General features: G+C 46.3%; 1 protein-coding gene across 1 annotated transcript in view; it reads right to left on the bottom strand.

Annotated features, from left to right (window-relative positions):
- COL4A5 (collagen type IV alpha 5 chain) overlaps window positions 1-23,305 on the bottom strand; it is a 354,376-nt gene that overhangs the window by 116,211 nt on the left and 214,860 nt on the right. Inside the window, exons 19-25 of the mRNA XM_075323931.1 lie at window positions 12,401-12,527; window positions 10,648-10,812; window positions 6,677-6,760; window positions 6,265-6,357; window positions 2,329-2,399; window positions 1,680-1,871; window positions 535-703 (exon numbers count right to left, since the gene is read on the bottom strand). Of these exons, the coding sequence (XP_075180046.1) occupies window positions 535-703; window positions 1,680-1,871; window positions 2,329-2,399; window positions 6,265-6,357; window positions 6,677-6,760; window positions 10,648-10,812; window positions 12,401-12,527 (901 nt within the window). The remainder of the gene's footprint in view (window positions 1-534; window positions 704-1,679; window positions 1,872-2,328; window positions 2,400-6,264; window positions 6,358-6,676; window positions 6,761-10,647; window positions 10,813-12,400; window positions 12,528-23,305) is intronic.

The raw sequence follows: 23,305 nt of genomic DNA, 5'->3' as shown, positions 1-23,305 counted from the left end.
CCTAATAGAATTGTATTGTATAGTAGACTTCTAATAATATTTTGCCTGTGTCATAAAAAATCTCCACAAATTCTGGATTACATCTCCAGCAGTTTGGGGAGTGTGACTTTTCGACTTCATGCAGAATGTACAGTATGTTGTTTTGTACCATCTGGATATAAACTTGTAGTTGAGCTCTTGATATCTGGATATGATTATACTATAATGTTATTGTCTTTTGGAACATTCAAAATAAAGATAAAATATATATATTAAAAAAATAAATAAAATCCACAAATTCTAAAATGTTTAGCTATGTGACTGATGCACACCACTGCTTCATTGAAGGTGCAGCTCTGCAGAGCCGGCTCCTGGGTTCCACAGCCCCTATATTGGTATGTTGGTGGTACAGCAGTCAGACCCACCAGAGATCAGCAAGTTCTCTCCTATCATACAGATAGGGGATAACTTATCATTGTGGGAATAACAATTCAACCATTAAAGTTATTGTGCAAAAATGAATACATCTTCTATTTTAGAGGGGGGCTTAGTTACCTGGAACGCCAGTTGCTCCCGGTCGACCAGAAACTCCTTGGACTCCTTTCTCACCAGTAGGACCAGGTGGACCAAAGCCAGGAGCACCCAAAGGACCTCTATCACCTGGAAGTCCAGGTAGGCCAGGGTCACCTGGTTGGCCACGTTCACCTTTGAAAGCAAGACCACCCTAAAATAAATAATAAGGATTATAATATCGCAGCTTATCAACACTTAAGATTTGCATTGAAACATGGACCTCTAGGTGGATAAAAATAGGAATAGCATACAATGATGCTGAAAATCTGCTACAGGGAATCTGTTCTGCATAACAATTCCAGTATAGTGAATTGTTCTCTATACCATAACAATGTATCAGCACCACTGTAATATGTTTTCCTCTGATATTCCACCTGGAAATTTATAAATAAATGAACAACTGTCCATTAGTATTGTCTATAGAGTGTGTCCCTACACAGTCAGCACTGATTGGGCACTGTTAGGGGTACTTTGCACGCTGCAACATTGCTAGCCGATTGTAGTGATGCCGCCCCCGTCGCAGATGCGATCTCTTGTGATAGCTGCCGTAGCGAACATTATCGCTACGGCAGCTTCACACGCACTTACCTGCCCTGCGACATCGCTCTGGCCGGCAACCCGCCTCCTTCCTAAGGGGGCGGGTCGTGCGGCGTCAAAGCAACGTCACATGGAAGGCGGCCAATAGAAGCGGAGGGGCGGAGATTAGCGGGACGTAAACATCCCGCCCACCTCCTTCATTCCTCATTGCAGGTGGGACGCAGGTAAGGAGATATTCCTCGCTCCTGCGGCTGCACACACAGCTATGTGGGCTGCCGCAGGAACGAGGAACAACATCGTACCTGTCGCTGCAGCGAAATTATGGAAATGACCGACACTACACAGATCACCGATTTTCGACGCTTTTGCGATCATTTATCGGTGCTTCTAGGCTTTACACGTTGCGATGTCGTTACCGGCGCCGGATGTGCGTCACTTTCGATTTGACCTCGACGATATCGCAGTAGCGATGTCGCAACGTGCAAAGTACTCCTTAGAGTGTGTAAGGACTATCCCTATTAACAAAACGCATAAAAACTACATGAGGCCATCATAAAAATGGTCAGGCCATCTAAAAATAACATACACACCGGCTCTCCCTTAGGTCCAGGAAGTCCGGGAATTCCATCTCTTCCAGGGCGACCATCAAAGCCGGGGCTTCCCGCTGGGCCTGGGAATCCAGTGTCACCTTTATCTCCTTTCAGTCCAGGTAGTGCAATCACATCACCAGAATCTCCCTTAGGGCCAGGCCGACCAGGGCTACCAGGAGAACCAGAGAATCCCTGTGTGGCACAGGTATTACATACTTATCACACTCATTGTTACAATTCCTCTTAGATGGTTTCCATAAAGCATTTCTTTGATTTTTGAAACAAACAACACTGCAGGTGAAACTGTGTGCAAGCGTACAAAATAAATAATGCAAAATGTTGTGAAGGAACTTATACTTCTGCATCATGCTGGATCCAATATTGGCAATGGCTCATTTTCTCCCCAAAATTGCACATACCGGTCAACAAAGGTATGAAAATGTTTAGAAATGTATTTATATAACTACGAGCACTAGCAGGACAGTATTTAGGAAAACGTCCTGCTTATAAGAAAGAATAAATCTGTTAAGGTTTTATTTTTTCCGGTCTTTGTCAAGATAAGTAACATTCCTCCTAAGCAGTGATGATATACTATGGGGATATTTGTTTCACAGCAATTGACAGAAACCAGAGCCCAGATAACACTTACTGATTGGCCAGGAGGACCCAACAAGCCAGGAAGTCCAGGATCACCTTTTGGTCCAGGATAACCAGGCACCCCTGTGAAAATAATAAAAAGTGTGAAGTATACACACATAGCTACAACCTAATGTGGCACGACAAAGGGGGAGGAAGGGCACTACCCAGTGGGATCTCCTGGTATACAAAAGTTATATGAGAAAAAGGAGAAAAGAGTATACCAAAAGGCGGGATCACCACAATATTAATCAATAAATATTAAATTTTATTAGATTATCAAAAAACCAAAGCACGAGACACGTCTCCACACTGAGAAAATTGCTTCAAGACACACAGTGACACAAGTTTAAAAACATTTAAAAAGCCATAGGCATAACATGTCCGCCAGGAACCAATAGCATAATCATGTACATATAAATACAATTATGGACACTCCAATTGATAGTACATAAGACCCGTATCCAGTTTACAAAAATAAGTGTGATCCAAGACTCTAGTGGGCACATGTGACCATATATACTGCAATAATATACATAACCACCTGTAATAGCGCAAATGTGAAAAATCCACAATAATATGTGATTAACAGCATATGATAAATTTCTGCATGGGAACACTTGCGCAGATATATAAATCTACAATCATAAATGAGCAGTATAGGTTCTTATAGAAAATTGCTAAAATCTACATCGGCACAGGAGACCTCCAATACCTTATAGATGATGGCATATATTGGGTTAAAAGATAGAGACACTTATATTAGACAGGTATAAGACACCTTTACAATGTAGATAAATAACACCAGAATACATACAGGTCCCTATCTATACATAGTGATATTATAAACCCAAAATCTTCTGAAGATTGTATCCTGAAGAGCGCCCATTTAGATGCAAGATGTTTGTTAGATCAGCAATAATTCTATCTGCTCAATATATATACCCATGCTATGCTGCCGCATGTAACCAGGGTCCTGGATGCTTCAAGCCACCAAAGAGATCTGTTGCAGTTAAATACCGCAACCAGACTACAGGCAGGCTACAAGCAAATACAAAGCCGGACCTACATCCATCAACCCATAAAATGTATAGCAACCATGCTAGTGGGGTGGATTAGAGGAGTGACCAAAGAGGGGGGTTTTCCTGGCGTGGACACCCAGGAAAACCCCCCTCTTTGGTCACTCCTCTAATTTAATTTAACTGCAACAGATCTCTTTGGTGGCTTGAAGCATCCAGGACCCTGGTTACATGCGGCAGCATAGCATGGGTATATATATTGAGCAGATAGAATTATTGCTGATCTAACAAACATCTTGCATCTAAATGGGCGCTCTTCAGGATACAATCTTGAGAAGATTTTGGGTTTATAATATCACTATGTATAGATAGGGACCTGTATGTATTCTGGTGTTATTTATCTACATTGTAAAGGTGTCTTATACCTGTCTAATATAAGTGTCTCTATCTTTTAACCCAATATATGCCATCATCTATAAGGTATTGGAGGTCTCCTGTGCCGATGTAGATTTTAGCAATTTTCTATAAGAACCTATACTGCTCATTTATGATTGTAGATTTATATATCTGCGCAAGTGTTCCCATGCAGAAATTTATCATATGCTGTTAATCACATATTATTGTGGATTTTTCACATTTGCGCTATTACAGGAGGTTATGTATATTATTGCAGTATATATGGTCACATGTGCCCACTAGAGTCTTGGATCACACTTATTTTTGTAAACTGGATACGGGTTTTATGTACTATCAATTGGAGTGTCCATAATTGTATTTATATGTACATGATTATGCTATTGGTTCCTGGCGGACATGTTATGCCTATGGCTTTTTAAATGTTTTTAAACTTGTGTCACTGTGTGTCTTGAAGCAATTTTCTCAGTGTGGAGACATGTGTCTCGTGCTTTGGTTTTTTGATAATCTAATAAAATTTAATATTTATTGATTAATATTGTGGTGATCCCGCCTTTTGGTATACTCTTTTCTCCTTTTTCTAACCTAATGTGGCACATTTCTAGTAGGTATATACTTTGCAAATGTTCTTGCTGTGATAAGTCCAAATGCTTGGTTCTAGCAAATACCAAGTGGAAAGGAAAAAAGCAAACCAGCAAACCAAAACACAAAGAAAGGACCGTAAGATCAGAAGATCTGAATTGCATAGCCACCCTTGTGTTTAGCCCTGAAGCACCCCATCAGTTTATAATGTCTTATTTCTTAAATATAGTACTTACAGAGGACCTGTCACTTGCTCAAAAAAATTGAGTTTTTAAAAATCCCTGAGCTCCCCATATTCTGCGTTTCTTTTCCATTTTGTGCTGCATCACTTCTTTACAGAGATATTCACATTTGTTTCTTCTGGAGCACAGTATGTGAATTCTCTGCTGGTAGAACAACTGGATAATTCTTCATTTTTCTTTGGGACTGGGCGCTTTCACACATTCCTCCCAAAAGCTGTTAATCAAAGTTTGGCAGCTGATCTAGCAGACTCAGACTGCTAAAGCGGGCTTTACACGCTACGATATATCAAACGATATGTCGTCGGGGTCACGTCGTGACGCACATCCGGCGCCGTATGACATATCGTAGCGTGTGACAGCTACAAGCGTCTGTTAACGAGCAAAAATACTCACCTTATTGTTGCTCGTTGACACATCACTCATTTTCTCAATATCGCACGTCCTTCTCTGCGCCGGTTGTTCATTGTTCCCGGGGAAGCACACATCGCTCCGTGTGACACCCCAGGAACGCTGAACTGCAGCTTACTTGCGTCCCGCAGGCAATGCGAAGGAAGGAGGTGGGCGGGATGTTTACATCCCGCTCATTTCCGCCCCTCTGCTTCTATTGGCCGGCCGCTGTGTGACATCGATGTGACGCCAAATATCCCTCCCCCTTCAGGAAGTGGATGTTCGCCGCCCACAGCGAGATCGTTCGGGAGGTAAGTATGTGTGACGGGGGGTTACAACATTGTGCGACACGGACAACAAATTGCCCGTGCCGCACAAACGATGGGGGCGGGTACGATCGCAAATGCGATTGCACGATTAATTGTAACGTGTAAAGCAGCCTTTAGTTGTTACCTCTTGACAAAACCGCTGTTTCAGAGGACACACTGTTACATCTTCATCTATGATTACAGGTATGATTATGTGAAGCACTATTTTGGGGGCTCTACCTTGCACTAGGCACTCTGTGTATAAACATGGGGTGTTACATATGGCATGTATGATTTCTGGGCCATCAGACTAATGATAACATTTATGCTCATATTTTTATGCAGGTACAATTGAATGTCACCTATTGTCTGTATTTCAGCACTGATTGCAAACGGTTGTCATAACTATGTGTATGTGCAATATTGGGCCTTGTGAAATATTATAGTTACTTGTGCTGGTTGCCGTAGCATATATGGTATGATACCTCTTTTTTCACGGTTTGTTTTTCTGTGTATCTTGGTTTCCTCATGCCCCGTGATAAGGTTTATTATATATGCTGTTTATGGGGTTTTTTTTATTCTTGTATTTAAATAAAGATTTATCATTTTTATACTATATCAATTCCTCATTTCTTTGTAAGTTATATACTTAGCTGAGATTTTCAGCAACTGTGAGGGAGGGGTGATTGTGTACACCCCCAGAAAAGACTGAAGAAATGCCCATGTGGTCTGCAAGCAGAGACTTCACATACTGTGCTCCAAAAGCAACAAATGTGATTATCTGCAAAGGTGTGATGCAGCTACAAAAAAACAAAGAGGAGCAGAATTAGGGGAACTCAGGGATTTTCACAATGTATTTAACTTAATATTTTGAGCAAGTGACAATCTTTAAAATACTGGTAACAAGAAATTTTCAATCATTATTACATCTGCATGTAACAACAAACAATTATTTCTGTCCAATAGAGTTTCAAGTATAAAAATCCTTTTTACTTACCTGGATTCCCAGCAGGACCAGGTTGGCCAGGTTCTCCTTTCTGGCCTTGAATGTCATTTCCTATGCAGTTGAAACAAGTATCTCCAACGTCACCTGAAGATATAAAATATATCATAATTTATTAATTGTAAAGACACAAATAAATGTAAAGTAAGATGAAGAGCATACATAACTCAGCAGACATCAATATCACAGTGATGTTACATTTTTGTTATTCTTTTATGTATCATATCCATTGCTTCTTAGGTCATACAGCAGAATAGGATTGATAAAGCATTTGGGTGTTTGGAAAATGACTATAAAGTAATAATTTCAGACAAAGTGATATATATATATAGCATATGAACTACTTTATATTGGAATGTCTGCTAGACAACAAGACAATTGAAAAATATGTATGCTAAAACATTACCTTTTTGTCCCCTTTCTCCAGAAAGACCTGGATCGCCTTGGAGGCCTGGAAGGCCTGGTGGTCCTGGCATACATAACTCTCCAACTAAATATGAAAAAAAAATGAAAAACATTTTTAATTGCATTCACTACAAATAACAGGCTTCCACCAATGTGACTGCAGACATGCCCCAAATGGTGCGCTCTCACATGCTACAAGCAGAGGCAGCTTTTCTTCTGCAATATTGGAGGAGCACATGAGTACTAATGTTGGCTTAAGACTGCTTTACACGCAGCGACATCGCTAGCGATCGCACCCGCCCCCGTAGTTTGTGCGTTACGGGCAAATCGTTGCCCGTGGCGAACAATATCACTAGGACGCGTAAAACAGACTTACCTTCCTAGCGATGTTGCTGTGGCCGCCGAACAAACTCTTTTTTAAGGGGGCGGTTCGTGCGGCGTCACAGCGACGTCACATAGCGGGCCACCAATTGAAGTGGAGGGGCGGAGATCAGCCGCATTAACGACACCCCACCTCATTATCGGAGGAAGCAGGAACGCTGTTGTTCGTCGTTCACGGGGTGTCACACGTAGCGATGTGTGCTGCCTCAGGAACGAACAACCTGCGTCGAGCACCAGCAACGATATTATGAAAATGAACGACGTGTCAACGATCAACGATTAGGTGAGTATTTTTGATCGTTAGCGGTCACTCGAAGGTGTCACACGCAATGACGTCGCTAACGAGGCCGGATGTGCGTCACGAATTCCGTGAACCCAGCGATATCTCGTTAGCGATGTCGCTGCGTGTAACGGGGCCTTTAAGGCCCTGTCACACACAGAGATAAATCTGCGGCAGATCTGTGGTTGCAGTGATATTGTGGACAATCAGTGCCAGGTTTGTGGCTGTGTACAAATGGAACAATATGTCCATGATTTCACTGCAACCACAGATCTGCCAAAGATTTATCTCTGTGTGTGACGGGGCCTTTAGTCTAGCAAATTGACCAGAGCGCAGAATCTCTAAAACAAAGAGCTTGAAAGTGCTGCGCTCCTTTCCACATTCTGCACCTGAAAATGGCTTCTCCCTTGTATAAATTGTAGCCACAGCCTGCAATGATGCCAAAAATTCCTCTAGAAAGGTTGTTTTAATATAGGTAAATTGAAAATATTATCTGGTACAAAACAGGAGACAGAGGAATGCTGAACACGACCAACAATGTGAGTCACCACGCATCCATGGAGGAAATGTCCGCCAGGTGGACTGGAATACAGGAAAAAGAGGATCAGCGCATCCAAAAAATGTTAAAAATGTCTTCTTCATTTCCACATAAGTTAAAAGTCAATCCAAGACATAGATGCGTTTCCAGTGCAAAGAGGCGCCCTTAATCATAGGGCACCTCTTTGCGCGGGAAATATGTGAGAGCTACTATGTCTTGGATAGGCTTTTAACTTCTGTGGAAATAGATGAAGACATTTTTTATCATATTTTTAGATGTGCCGATCCTTTTTTTCCTGTAAAGACTGTTTGTTGTTACAAACAGTTTAGAATTTTGTTCTGCAATTCTACCCACTTAAGAATTTCAAACTAATCCATTAACATCGCACAATTCTGTTTACAATTAACCTTACTGAACAGTAAAAAGATGTAAGAACAATGTTCATTAAATTGAAAGTGTTAAAGGGACCCTGTCAGGTTAAAAAAGCGTTATAACCTACAAGCAGGAGCCTTCGTGAGCTATTAACCCCTTCCTACCCATCCCTGTGTTGTAATACTGTGTAATGGGAAAGTAATAAAATACGCTTTATTACTTACATATTCCCTATGTAACTGAGCAGGTCTCTATCCCCATGGGCGTCGCATCGCCCCGTGGCTGTTTGCAAGCTTTCCATGGTATCACGTCCCTGTGGGCGTAATACCATGGATTTACATGAGCGACTTCATGTCTGCTCCTTCAGAATCCCACGCGTGTACACTTACCATTCCCCCGCCTTCTCATCCTGGTGTTTGCTTGTCAGCTTCAGACGTGCACTGCACATGCTCAGAAGACTCCTGCGGTTCCGGTCATGCGCAGCGCGCATCTGAACCTGGCAAGTAAACACCAGGATGAGAAGGCGGCGAGAATGGTAAGTGCGCACGCGCGGGATTCTGAAGGGGCAGACGTGACGTCACTCATGTAAATCCATGCTATCACGCCCACAGGGGCGTGATACCATGAAAAGCATGCAAACGCCCACAGGGTGAAGCGACGCTCATGGAGCTAGAGACCTGCTCATTTACATAGGGAATAAGTAAGTAATAAAACGTATTTTATTACTTTCATATTACGCAATATTACAACACAGGGATGGGTAGGAAGGGGTTACTAGGGGTAACTACAAATCACACTGCTTGTAGTTTATAACACTTTTTGACCTGACAGGTTCCCTTTAAACGAAATTGTTCTATTGTTGAAATCCAGATTTTATGTTAAAGGAGTTATCCAGGACATTTGTTTTTTTTTCCCTATCCGGCTAAGAACTTGCCAGCAGGTAGCGGTTAACTACCTGCCTGCCCTGGTATGCAACAATCTCTTCCGGATAAGTGAGCCCACAGACCGATCCTTTTGTGGATTACCCCGTTTCCTTTGACATCATATAGACAAATAAGCTTCTTCTCTTTCACTCTGCTCTATTGCTGGGACGTCACTATCGACATCATGCTGATTGACAGCCAGATCCCTCCGCATTAGGCTCAGTTGGCTGTCAATTAACATGATGTTAGCAGTTACACCTTATCAACAGAGAATAACGGAAAATTAGGAGCTGATCTGTCAACGTGAGGTGACAGGAAGGCAGAAAATCACTGCGACATGCTGAGAGAGATCGTTGAGAGGTAGAACAAGCAGGTAGTTAGCAACGACTTGCTAGTAAGTTCTTAACCTCCTATGATGAAAACCAAGACATCCCGGGTAACCCCTTTAAACATGCATTTGTGGAATTCTTGCTGCCCATTTTTTAATTGAATATTGAATATGTTAAAAAAAAATTATCAAATGTTGCAGTTTTCACTTTTGCAACAGAGCCTCATAAGATCGGCAGTAGCTGTAATGCCGAGATCACTTTTCAGCAGAAATGTTACTCATCACAGTCAGAATTATAAAGCTGGAGACAGATAACTAAGATAATAGGTGACGCTCAAAGCTCCCCTCCTTCCCCTCCCTGCAACTCTGCACAGGAGACACGGCCTGCCTAGAAGACTATTCAGCAAGAGTCCATAGGACAAATTTATTAAAATTGGAATTTCTCTTTGAAAGTAATTTGCACCAAATATTTTAAGAAAAGCAGATTATAGAAAAAAAAATGTATCAGTATCGCTTTGTGATCAGTAAAACGAATATAGGTTATACAATCCATATAAAGACCGCTTTACACGCTACGACATCGCTCAAGCGATCTCGTTGGGGTCACGGAATTTGTGACGCACATCTGGCCGCTTTAGCGATGTCGTTGTATGTGACACCGATGAGCGATTTTGCATCGTCGCAAAAACGTGCAAAATCGCTAATCGGTGACTTGCCCCCCTATTCCCAATTATCGTTGCTGCTGCTTGGACGATGTAGTACCTCGTTCCTGCGGCATTACACATCGGTATGTGTGACACCGCAAGAACAAGGAACCTCACCTTACCTGCGGTCGCCGGCAATGCGGAAGAAAGGAGGTGGGCGGGATGTTACGTCCCGCTCATCTCCGCCTCTCCGCTTCTATTGGGCGCCCGCTTAGTGACGTCGTTGTGCCGCCCAACAAACCACCCCCTTAGAAAGGAGGCGGTTCGCCGGTCACAGCGACGTCGCTAGGCAGGTAAGTAGTGTGACGGGTCTGAGCGATGTTGTGCGCCACGGGCAGCGATTTGCCCATGACGCACAACCGATGGGGGCGGGTATGCACGCTAGTGATATCGGTAACGATATCGCAGCGTGTAAAGCGGCCTTAAGAGGCAGTCAAAATACTTACTACCACCTCCTGAAGACCCAGGAGGTCCAGGTGGTCCTTGAGGTCCAACACGACCATCTGCACCAGGAGTGCCTGGTATTGATATTCCTGGAGGGCCTTGATCTCCTTTCTGTCCTCTTTCTCCTGGAAAGCCAGGGTCGCCTGGAGGACCAGTGGCCGAGGTACCTAAAGAGAACACAAAAGACAATACGTTTTGTAGAACTAATAGATTTTAAAGGGGATGTCAAAAATAAATGAAAAATCAGCCAACAGGCATCTAAATAATTAAAAATTTGCTCATCCTTTTACTCTTTGCAGTTACAAAGGGTTCACTTAACCTTTTTGCAACTGTATGTATTTGTAATACTAAATTATTAGTTTTGTACATCTCTGTTTATATATATAAAAAAATGTTTTTCTTCTGGCCACGCAGCCTAATATCATAGCGTAAGGTTGATTCCTGAACTGTAGAGATAATAATGAGATGACTGCTCAGAAGGTATTATATGCAAGGATTCAATGAATACTAATTTGTGTGTGTGTATTGTAACATGGCGGCGGGTGTGTTCCATGAAAATGGTGTAAGCTTGGATATCTGCTTTAGCACTTGTAGTGCCACAAAGCTTGTTAGCACATTTCTGGGACAGGTCTTACGGATAGCCGGAGAGATGAGCGGGTCTGGCTATCCACATACCTCCGCCCATGGGAGTGTTTGACATATGGCTGAAAAGCCACATGATTTAAAAGGGTGTGAGACTGTTTGGCACATGGTCTGTATGTGGAGGTGTTATGAAACCTCCATGAATGAACCCATGAGTGTGCGTTTGATATACTGAACGGGGTCAGTGTGCAGAGGTAAGAAGACCTCTTGTGAAAAGTCTCTGCACTGGGACTTACTGGACTGACACTAAAGTGCCATTTTTGGGAACGTGTATATTGTGTTTGTGCAATGAACTGCGATTTATTTTCAATTCTGATGTCATGCTTTATGAGCTGCTAATAAAGCCGCCTGGACGTTTTATTCAAAGTGCGTCATGTCCCTACCTCGATGCAACTGAGACGCAAGCTGAGTGAGTACCCCCGTTAAACTATATATATATATATATATACATATATATATGTATATATATATATATATATATATATATATATATAAACTGTGTCTGCAATCAGTTGTGAGGACTGTTACTTGAGGTGCTGTTAATTTATTTTTTTCTAAAGCTGAATGCGCTGATGAACTTATCCTCTGCAGCCGAGGTAATTCTTGGTCTCCCTTTCTTGGGTGGTCCTGATGAAAGCCAATTTCATCATTTTTTTCTACTTTCTTTTGCAAACCTGTCTTAATCTTATTTTCAGATATATCTTATAGTGTGAAAAATACATTAATATAAAGGTTAGTTTTTTTTGCAAAAATTTAATACAGGTTTTCTCTAGGAGTCTCTTTTCTATGAAATGAGTGAAAACTCCAGAAGGAATCTGCCATGCTACTGTGCCATGTAGATATCACCACCGGAATGCCATTCATCGTTTTACTTTTCCAGAAACTAAACTGAGTTGTTAGTAGCTTCCAGAATGGCTGATGACAGCAGTCACAACCTCTAGTTCCCAATGGATCACTAATAACTGTTCTCATAGGGGAAGTACCGGTACTTAGCATTATCTGAGATAAACACTCATTAATTTTTAGGTATATGTTTTCATACTAGATATGGAACCATTTTCGGATTAATTTAACCTGTATGGTAAATTATACATTAATCTATCATAACCTCACCTGGTGATCCTGGAAGGCCGGGTGGACCTTGTAAACCTGGATAACCACGATCTCCTTTACTTCCAATTAATCCTGGAGGTCCAGTGTTTCCTTTTGGTCCATTTGTTGGGTCTGGCCCAGGAATTATCTGTGGAAAAAATAAATGGAGAATTTTAATTGGACCTGCTTAGCCGAAATGAGAAAAATTTTGAAATTTTCTTTTATCAGTAATAAAAAGTGAAGCTCCAATTTAGAGTCACTTTACATATGAGAATCTGGCTTGTCAGTTATCCTATAATAAGTATGTATTAGTGTATACCCTACAGCATCTTAGTTTGGGGCTCGTACACACAAACTTATTTTTAGTCCGACTGCTACCATAAACCAAAATAGATATTAAGGGAGATTAATTATTCATAAACCAAAGAAATTGTATTACCTTAAAACAACCATTTCATTCACATATATGCCACAAACAGAGTACACACATTAAAATAGTGATGAGAAGAAAGGTGGGAATCAATATCCTCTAATCCTCACCTTTCCTGTCATACAGGGGTCGGCGTCCTAAAGTTTATTGACGCCCCCCTTCCTCGTCGACTTGAGTCCTGTACTGACCCTCCACTCACACAAAAAGATATACCATGTGTCTAAGTAAAAGTGGGTAAGGTGAAACACCCAAGGTAAGACCCACAGGGATAGTGTGTGACACCAAATGATAAAGACACTTGAATTCTGTCAGTAATTGTCATAGAGTGTCTATGGGGCGGGTTATGACTCAGTCGACTGACAAGCAGAAAAACAATAAGACTATTGCTGCATTTTGTCCAGGATGCACCCTACGCGTTTCGCCCTCTTATCAAATCAATAGGGCTCATCAGGGGTATAGCGGCATAGATCCTTGACATTTATGTCACAGCTACAAACCATTAGTATTAGGAAGATACCAAGGAACTTATGCTGTTGAAAGTTCCTCCTCCGGGATCAAGACCAGGACATCAATTGTATCTGATACAGATGATTAGGGGTATATATCAACACGTCTGAGGACTTATCCAATGGTCCAGGCTCATTCACATGGGCATCTGATACAGATGATTAAGGGTATATATCAACACGTCTGAGGACTTATCCAATGGTCCAGGCTCATTCACATGTGCATTTGATACAGGTGATTAGGGGTATATATCAACACGTCTGAGGACTTTGTAGCAATATGTATATGCTGTATGTCCCCTAAGGGCCTCTAGGGGTCTCTCTTCTAGTATGTGTTCACAAGCAAGTGGGAACTCGCTGGTACTGCAGACAGAGTGCAGGCAGCAGGGAGAGATGCAATGGCTGACAATACCACCTAATAAAGAGCCTGAAGATCTCCACTAAGTGTGATTACTGAGAGACACAACAACAGAACATGGTGGCAGCTGGGCACAGAACCTTCATGTGACACCTGCAAATCCTCAGAGCTTGTGTGTGAGACTGGGACTGTACAGAACATCATTGCAACTGTGAGTACATATTTCCTGTCATTATACAAGATGGAGACTGGTCTGAAGCCCCCTCAGAAGCTGGTTGTCTCATCATATAATCTATCCCAGACATGGAGACACTGGAAAGAGGAGTTTACTCTGTATGTGGATCTGACAGTGGCCCCCAGTGATGACAAACGTAAAGTAAAGCTGTTTTATTACTTAATTGGGGAAAAAGGCAGAGAACTAGCCCAGACCTTACTGCCAGACACAGACCACCTCGTCCTAGCAGACATTGTGGAGGCATTTGATAAGCACTGTGACCCCAAGAGAAATGAGACTGGAGAGATACAAGTTTTTCACAAGACAGCAGGCGGATGGTGAAAATGTGGACAGATATGTGACAGAGCTGAGGACATTGGCTGCAACATGTGGCTTTGGGGAAATCAGGGATAGCCTCATAAGAGACAGAATTGTATGTGGCATTATGGACACTCGCCTCAGAGAACGTTTACTCAGAGACGAAGACCTTAGAGAGATGCATGCAAATCTGCAGGGCTGCAGAGCTGACAAAGCACAGCCTGAAGATGATGGCAGGCACCAGTGAGAATAATGATGATGATGAGGTACATGCAGTATCTATGAAAGGAAAGACAAGACCAAGCTCCCCTATAAGCACGATCCACTGCAAATATTGTGGTAAGAGACATGAGAGAGACAAGACCAAGTGTGCAGCATATGGCGAAACCTGCAGGTTATGTGGCAAGAAGAATCATTTCTCAGCTGTCTGCAGGCTGGGAACAGGCAAACAGCATAGACAGGTCCACACTGTGACACCAGACACTGACCGTGCAGAGGACATTACATGGCTACAGCTGCAACCTGCAACAGAGAATGTCAATGTACTCAGGCAGCCAGTAGTCAAGGATGCCAAGCAGCTCTATGCAACCTTCCTGTTGGATGAGAAGCCCATTAGATTTCAGCTGGATTGTGGAGCAAGCTGTAATGTAATTCCAAGTGCTCTGCTGAACAAACAGGTTTCCATTGAGCCAACGGACAAGGTACTGGTGATGTACAACAAAAGTGTTCTGAAACCTATGGTGACATGTAAGCTCAAAATACGGAACCCATGTAACAGGAAAAGTTACAGAGCTGAATTTACCATGCTGCATGGTGGGAACCATGTACCATTACTGGGAGTAAAAGCAGTGCAGGCAATGGACTTAATAAAAGTACAGTCGCAGAACATTACGTCTGTTGAAGTTTCCCAGGATATACCAAATCCCAAACTAAATGCAGAGCGCAATTTGGACTTTCAAAAAATAAAAATGGAGTATGCTGATTTATTTGAAGGTGATGGGTGTTTTGAAGGTAAATACAGGCTAGAAATTGATAAAACCGTGCAGCCTTTCAGATTACCTACAAGAAGGGTGCCTGTAGCTTTAATGCAACCACTGAAAGTAGAGCTACAAGATTTACAGAAAAGAGGCATGATAGCACCAGTCCAGAAGAGCACAGATTGGATCAGCAGTTTGGTCATAGTGCAGAAACCATCAGGCAAGTTAAGAATATGCATTGATCCGAAGCCACTCAACAAGGCACTGAAAAGAAATCATTACCCGATGCCAACATTGGACGATGTTTTCCCAGATCTATCAAAGGCTAAAATATTTTCTGTATGTGATGTCAAAAATGGATTCTGGCATGTGGAACTGACTGAAGAATCAAGTTTATTGACATTTTCTTCACCATTTGGACGCTATAAATGGCTGAGACTGCCCATGGGACTAAAACCTGCTCCGGAGATGTTCCAGCAGAAATTGATGCAGGCTTTGGAAGGACTTCCTGGAGTAAAAACAATAGCAGATGATATCCTTATAGTGGGAGAAGGCGAAGATATGGAATCTGCAATCAAGGATCATGATCAGAAGATGATACAATTTTTGGACCGATGTAGAGCAAAACAAATAAAGCTGAACGTGGACAAATTCAAACTGAAAATGACAGAAGTTGCATATATTGGACATCTTCTGACCTCAAATGGTGTAAAAGTGGATCCAGAAAAGGTGAGAGCAATTCAAGATTTGCCAACCCCAACTGATGTGTGTGGAGTACAACGATTTCTGGGCATGGTAAATTATCTCTCCAAGTTTTGCAAGCATCTGTCAGATATGTGTGAGCCACTGAGACAGCTAACCCACAAAGATGTGCTCTGGGAATGGACAGAAAACCAGGAAACTGCTTTCCAGTCAGTAAAGAAGGCTATTACAGATGCAGCAACCCTGAAGTATTTTGACCCAGATCGAGAAGTGGTGGTACAATGTGATGCTTCAGAAAAAGGCCTTGGAGCTACACTAATGCAGAACAAACAGCCAATCACGTTTGCAAGCAGAGCCCTAACAACAACAGAGCAGGGATATGCTCAGATTGAGAAGCAGTTACTGGCTGTGGTATTTGGGATGGAGAAGTTTCACCAGTACACCTATGGTCGACGAGTAACAGTGCAGTCTGATCACAAGCCATTGGAGAGCATTACAAAGAAACCACTACTAAATGCCCCAAAGAGACTACAGCGCATGCTGTTACGACTTCAGAAATACGATTTTGACATCTGTTACTGTCCAGGAAGAGACTTACTGATTGCAGATACTCTAAGCAGAGCATACCTACTTGTCACAAATGATGAGGAGAATGAAATTGAAACCATCAATATGTGTGACTATCTGGCGGTGTCAAAAGACAAGTTTAAGCAAATACAGACTTGTACAGAGAAGGATAAAATACTCCAGATCTTAAAGACTGTCATCTTGCAGGGCTGGCCAAAATACAAGCAGCATGCGCCTAGGGAAGTTTCTCCATTCTTCCACATAAGAGATGAACTGTCAGTGCAGCAAGGAATCATCTTTAAAGGAGACAGAGCTGTTATACCAGAAGCACTCAGGAGAGACATACTGGAAACACTGCACTCTTCGCACTTAGGCAGGGAAGGATGTCTACGGCGAGCAAGAGAATGTATTTATTGGCCAGGAATGAATGACCACATTAAAAACTATATAGCACAATGTGAAATATGTGCATCCTGCAGTGATAAGTGTCGCGCTTCCCGGTCCCCGTGCCCCGTGATGGTCACTTGCGGATTCTTCTCCAAGAGCTTCTCGGCACCCGAACGCAACTACACCATCGGGGATCGGGAGCTACTGGCCATCAAGCTGGCCTTGGAGGAATGGCGCTACCTCTTGGAGGGAGCAGTATACCCTGTGATCATCTACAAGGGGCCACAAGAATCTGGAGTACCTGCGGTTAGCCCAAAGACTGAACCCGCGACAAGCCCGCTGGTCCTTGTTTTTTGCTCGATTTGATTTCCAACTCCATTTTCGGCCCACGGATAAGAACGTGCGGGCAGACGCTTTGTCCAGGTCCTTCGTGCCCGTAGAGCTGGAGGAGGAGACGTTCCAGCCCATCATCAGCCCCAGTAAAGTCATTCCGGTGGCTCCTGTCGCTCTGACTCAGATACCCCCTGGGAAAACCTATGTCTCAGATACTGACAGACAGAGAGTCCTGCAATGGGGCCATGCCTCGAAGATCGCCGGCCATGCTGGTCAGAAGAAGACTTGGAGTACGATTGTCCGTCACTATTGGTGGCCGTCTGTGAGGCAAATCCCGGGATATGAAGATGAATTATGACTCCAGTCATAATCCCTCATCACTCCCTGGCAGTGCCCCCTCCCTTCTTGTTCTCAGTGTTCCACTCACACCTCCATGGCCATGTCCTGTGATATGGAGATGAGGTGGTGTGGGAACAATGGACACAGGATGACTCCCTGCCGTCACCCTGTAACAAGAGTTGTATCTCATTAGCAAGGCTATGGAACTAGCTAGACAGAACGACTCCAGTAAAAAATGGTTCATATCTCGCAAGCCATATTTCCGATAAATATGGCAACCATAAAAATGGTGTCTCCGCATGTGGACGATGCCGGCACCCCCTTTTTATGGGAGCAGGACATTGGGAAATGCCCCAGGCGTGATATCAGCCAATGGGGAACTGGCAGACAGGTCATGAGTCCCCTCGTTCTGTAGCTAAATTCATAACTGTCACAATGAGAGCATTGGCGTCCGCCTACGACGCTCCCAGGCAAAGTTATGGCCAATATCCCCTTTGCTGGATAATTCTGATCCATGCAGGGGGAGTGGCAGTGCTTCCCTGTGAGGTCACTAAGGTAGGAGGGGACCTGGATCTGCCCAGGTTGATAACCCTACTTCGGCCATTTTCCAGCGTTCTTTCGCTGGGGGCACGTGTAGGAAACATCTGTGGGAAGGATCCTAGAAACCTGGGTACAGCGCCCCCCTGTGGCCAGACGCAACAAGGTAACTGCTGGAACTGTGTATGCCTGTTTGTAACCCATGCTTTGATTGTAACTGTACTCTGACATATGTATATTCTGTAGATTCCCTATTGTATATATTGTAGTTTCTAGTGTGCTTTAGGCTGATTAAATTATATAATTAATCTTGGGCTGTTCTGTTATCTCGATCTTGAATCCCACGTCTGTGTGTTCGGCTAATAGTTACCGTGAAGCGGTTGGTGGCAGCGAGTTGTGCCAAGGATTATTGTGGGGAGGCCAGTGAGATTCGGGAAGATATTATATATTCCGCCCGCGGAGGTCGGGGGAATATATACCCTACTCTCACCGGGGACCCTTCAATAATCGGCATAAGTAGTATAGCGGCCTCCTTGCTTATTGTCGGGCAATTCCATAATTGGCCTGACTATAAGAGGGGCGCTAGAGAGCGCGTCACGTGCTCTGTCTGTCGGTCGGGAGGTATAAAGGAGGGGTGACCCCACTTGTTACCCCCCGATTGTGACGTACTGGTAGCCAGCGCGGGGGATTTCTGAGTGACCCCCCCGGTGGTTTGTGACATATTGGTGGCATAGCGGTGGGATCGAGATAATAGTGTGTGTGAGTGTGAGACCCATACTCCCAGACACTAAAGACTGCCTGCAGCAGCTGTGGCTGCTGGGGTCTTCAGACTAGCTCAACACTAGAGTGTCAGAGTGCAGATACTGTAAGGTGTGTGGAGGCATCAGGTGTCAGTTCTGTGTCAGTGACCAAAAGTCTGCAAGAATGGCTGATGGCACCAGGAGCAGAGCTAGGCAACTGGCCAATGCTAAAGCAGGAGCCGAAGAGAGGGAGGACGGTGCTGTGGACAGTAATGAGGAGGTTGTCCACGAGCCCTCCAGGAGCTCGACGCCAGAAAACCGTTCTGCCGAGGACATTGCGCAACCTGGCACTGCTGGACAAGATGAGGAGGAGCTCACCCAAGGTTCCTCAACGAGCCAGATGCCAGCCCTCCGCTCTGAAAGGGACAGTGAATCACCAGGCTCCGCAGCGTGCCGCAGATCACCACGTGCCATTCCACCGAGCCTGGGAGGCTCGGATAGCCTTCTTCAAATGGCTATGGCCCTTCTCCAGGCTGGAGACCAGAAGGGCTACAAGGAACTCCTGGCAGAGCGCAGGGCAGAGCGGCACGCAGAGCGTGAGGCTGCGGAGCGAGAGCGGCAGGCAGCGCGTGAAGAGCGAGAGCGACAGGCAGACCGTGACTACCAGCTGCAGCTAGCTCAGCTCCGGCCCTCATCAGCCACATGTGACCTTCAAAACACCAAACTTCCAAAGGTCCGTGTTGAGGACTTCCCAGTGCTGGAGAAGGATGGAGACTTGGACTCTTTCCTGACTGCTTTTGAACGGACTTGCTTGCAGCACCATCTGAACAAGGACCAGTGGGCCAAATACCTGACCCCCCGTTTAAGCGGTAAGGCCCTGGATGTCCTTGGGGACTTGCCTGCTGAGGCAGATCAGGGCTACGACACCATCAAGCGGGCCCTGATCCAACAGTACAACCTCACTCCAGAGTCCTACCGCAAGAAGTTCCGGAGCCTACAGAAGGGACCAAAGGACTCCTGGGCTGACCACCGGCGGGCACTTGCCCGAGCTGCCGACCACTGGACCCAAGGCCTGCAGCTTTCCACCGGACCGGAGATCCTGGACTTGTTCATCACGGAGCAACTCTTGTGGAACTGCCCTGAGGATCTCCGCCAGTTCATCCGAGACCAGAAGCCAAAGGGGTCCACGGCTACAGCTGCCCTTGCCGATGACTACACCAACAACCGGGCCCCTGAGGCCAGGAGAGCGGCCACCAGCAGCACCTGGAGAGGGGGTAAGATGAATTCTGCGACTGCCCCACCTGCCCCTAGACTGCAGGGGGTGTCCCCCTCAACTCCCCTCTCCAGGCCCGTGGCGGAACCAAGACGGTGCCACCAGTGCAACCTACCTGGACACTTCAAGGCCATGTGCCCTCAGCGTCCCAAGGCCCCGGCTCCGTCCCCGTCCCAAGGGCCGCCCAAGGTGTATTGTGTGGGTGGGGGTGGTGGTAGGTCCCTGGACAGCTTCCAACCTGTCACCGTCGGCCGGTCTGTGACCATGGGACTGCGAGACAGCGCCTCGGAGGTGACTCTGGTGCGGCCTGAGATGGTGTCCCCCCAAGACTTGATCCCTGGAAAAACCCTCGCTGTCTCCGGGATTGGAGGCATTGACCCGGCGCTGCCTGTTGCTGACATTTATGTGGACTGGGGCGCAGGGCGAGGGGTGAGGGAGGTGGGGGTAACTGATCGGATCCCCGCAAACGTGCTACTTGGGACAGATTTGGGGCAGATAACCTCCCAGTTTGGGCCCCAACCAAGGGCTGAACCTTCAGCCCGTACTGACATGACTCCTAACAATGTTAATGTGTTATCTATGAATGATGTAAGGGAGGAGGGAGTGAACTCTGATATTTCTGCTTGCATAGACACCATAGACACACACACAGCTGCAGCTGTGACAGGGGAGGGGGTCAGAGAAAGGTGTGACAATGCCTCTACAAGTAACCAGCCTGTGAGCTGGGATCTGTTGCCCTCTGCAGGGATAAGCAGAGAGCAGGGTGCTGCAGGGGGAGGACCAGTGTGTGGGGTGGGGGCTACCACAGCAAATGTGGGGTCCCCAGAGATTTCACAGCGGGGTTCTGTTGCTGCAGGAGGGGAACAGGCAGGTGAGATTGGGGCCGGTCCAGGAGCGGAAGTGCTCCCAGGTAAGATCTCGGTGCATGGTTCCCCCACAACCGGGGTGTCAGGAAGCCAGGTAGGTCTGCCTGAACCGGCGACTTGGTCAGGAACGGAGGAGGAGCAGGCACGACCCACGGTCGCAGCGGCTGTGGCCGCTGTCACCCGCAGTGGGAGTGCTGGGAGCCAAGGGGCCTCCCGGAGGTCCGATAGCTCTTCCCCTTCTGACCAAGTGGCAGCCGAGTCAGGTGGAGGCCAGGACACAGGTCCCGGGGTACTGACTGAAGATGTGACAGTCTCGTCGATTCTGGCCACATCTAGTCAGGGGTTTCAGGCAGCGTTAGAAGCTGACGACAGCCTGAAAGCTCTTAAGGAGCAGGCGGCACAGCCTCCCTCGGACTCGGACCCGGAGCGAGTGGTCTGGGACCAAGGACGGCTGTACCGGGCCACGGTCCAGCAGGGTTCACCGGAGGCGTGGCCCAGGGACCGACAGTTGGTGGTACCCTATCCGTTCCGGACGGAGTTGTTGCGGATCGCACATGAGATTCCGATGGCCGGACACCTAGGGATCGCTAAGACCAAGGCCAGGTTAAACCAGCGTTTCTACTGGCCAAAAATGGGGGCCGATGTGGCTGCCTACTGCCGTTCGTGTGAAACCTGTCAGAGAGTGGGGAAGGCGGGGCCACGCCCCAAAGCCCCACTAGTATCTCTGCCAATCATCGATGAGCCTTTCAGGAGGGTGGCTGTGGATCTGGTCGGCCCGCTGGCCATCCCCAGCAGCTCCGGGAAACGCTTCATACTGACGGTAGTGGACTATGCCACCCGGTACCCAGAAGCAGTGGCCTTGTCGTCCATTCGGGCTGACAAGGTGGCCACCGCATTGCTGGAGATTTTCTCCCGAGTGGGTTTTCCCCAGGAAATGCTCACTGACCGGGGGACCCAATTCATGTCCCAGCTGATGGAGGCCCTCTGTAAGGAAGTCCAGGTGCGACATCTGGTGGCCAGCCCGTACCATCCACAGACTAATGGCCTGTGCGAGCGGTTCAATGGCACCTTAAAGCAGATGCTTAAGATGTTGGTCGACTCCCATGGGCGTGACTGGGAGCGGTATCTCCCACACCTGTTATTTGCTTACCGGGAGGTTCCACAGGCCTCAACAGGATTCTCACCGTTTGAGCTCCTGTACGGGCGACGTGTGCGGGGCCCCCTGGCTCTGGTGAAAGAGGCTTGGGAAGGGGATTTGGCCACCCCTGGAGTGTCGGTTATCGAGTATGTCATGCGCTTCCGGGACAAAATGCAGGCCTTGACGCAACTGGTACACGACAATATGGCTCAAGCCCAGGCCGATCAGAAGCGTTGGTACGACCAGAACGCTTGTGAGAGGACCTACCAAGTGGGTCAAAAGGTGTGGGTACTGGTCCCCGTACCACAGGACAAGCTTCAGGCAGCCTGGGAAGGCCCATACCTCGTGTACCAGCAGCTCAACCCTGTGACGTACCTGGTCACCCTGGACCCTGCCCGTGGAAGGCGGAAGCCCTTCCATGTGAACATGATGAAGGCACATCATGAGCGGGAGGCATGTGCGCTCCCCGTGTGCAACCTGCCCGAGGAGGGAGAAGCGGAAACCCTCTTGGATATGCTAGCCCAGGTTAGGGCAGGCGGATCCATTGAGGATGTGGAGGTTGGCCACCAGCTCTTGGAGGACCAACGGTCCCAGCTGTGGGCCACCCTACACCCCTTCCGGGGGTTGTTTACCAACCAGCCCGGAAGGACTGACTTGGCTGTCCATCACGTGGACACTGGGGATCATCCCCCGATCCGGCGTTCAGCATATCGGGTCTCCCTGGAGGTGCAGCAACACATGCGCCAGGAGATTGACGAGATGCTGAAGCTGGGGGTGATCCAGGCATCCAACAGCGCTTGGGCCTCGCCTGTAGTCCTCGTCCCTAAGAAGGACCGAACCACTCGGTTCTGCGTGGACTACAGGGGGCTCAATGCGGTCACGGTCGCCGATGCGTACCCAATGCCACGCATCGATGACCTGCTCGATCAGTTGGCCGGGGCTCAGTACCTGACCATCATGGATCTGAGCCGGGGATATTGGCAGATCCCCCTGACTCGCAAGGCCAGGGAACGCTCTGCCTTTATTACCCCATTTGGACTGTACGAGTCCACGGTGATGCCATTCGGGATGAGGAATGCCCCTGCCACTTTCCAGCGGATGGTCAACACCCTGCTCAAGGGACTTGAAGGGTACGCGGCCGCGTACCTGGATGACATTGCCATCTTCAGTCCCACCTGGGAGGACCACCTAGAGCATCTAGCACAGGTGCTCAGGCGGATCCACCGGGCAGGTTTGACCAT

Source organism: Anomaloglossus baeobatrachus, chromosome 9 (genome assembly GCF_048569485.1).
Source record: "Anomaloglossus baeobatrachus isolate aAnoBae1 chromosome 9, aAnoBae1.hap1, whole genome shotgun sequence".
NCBI classification, from domain to species: Eukaryota; Metazoa; Chordata; class Amphibia; order Anura; family Aromobatidae; genus Anomaloglossus; species Anomaloglossus baeobatrachus.
This window is presented reverse-complemented; position numbering and strand designations above follow the sequence as displayed.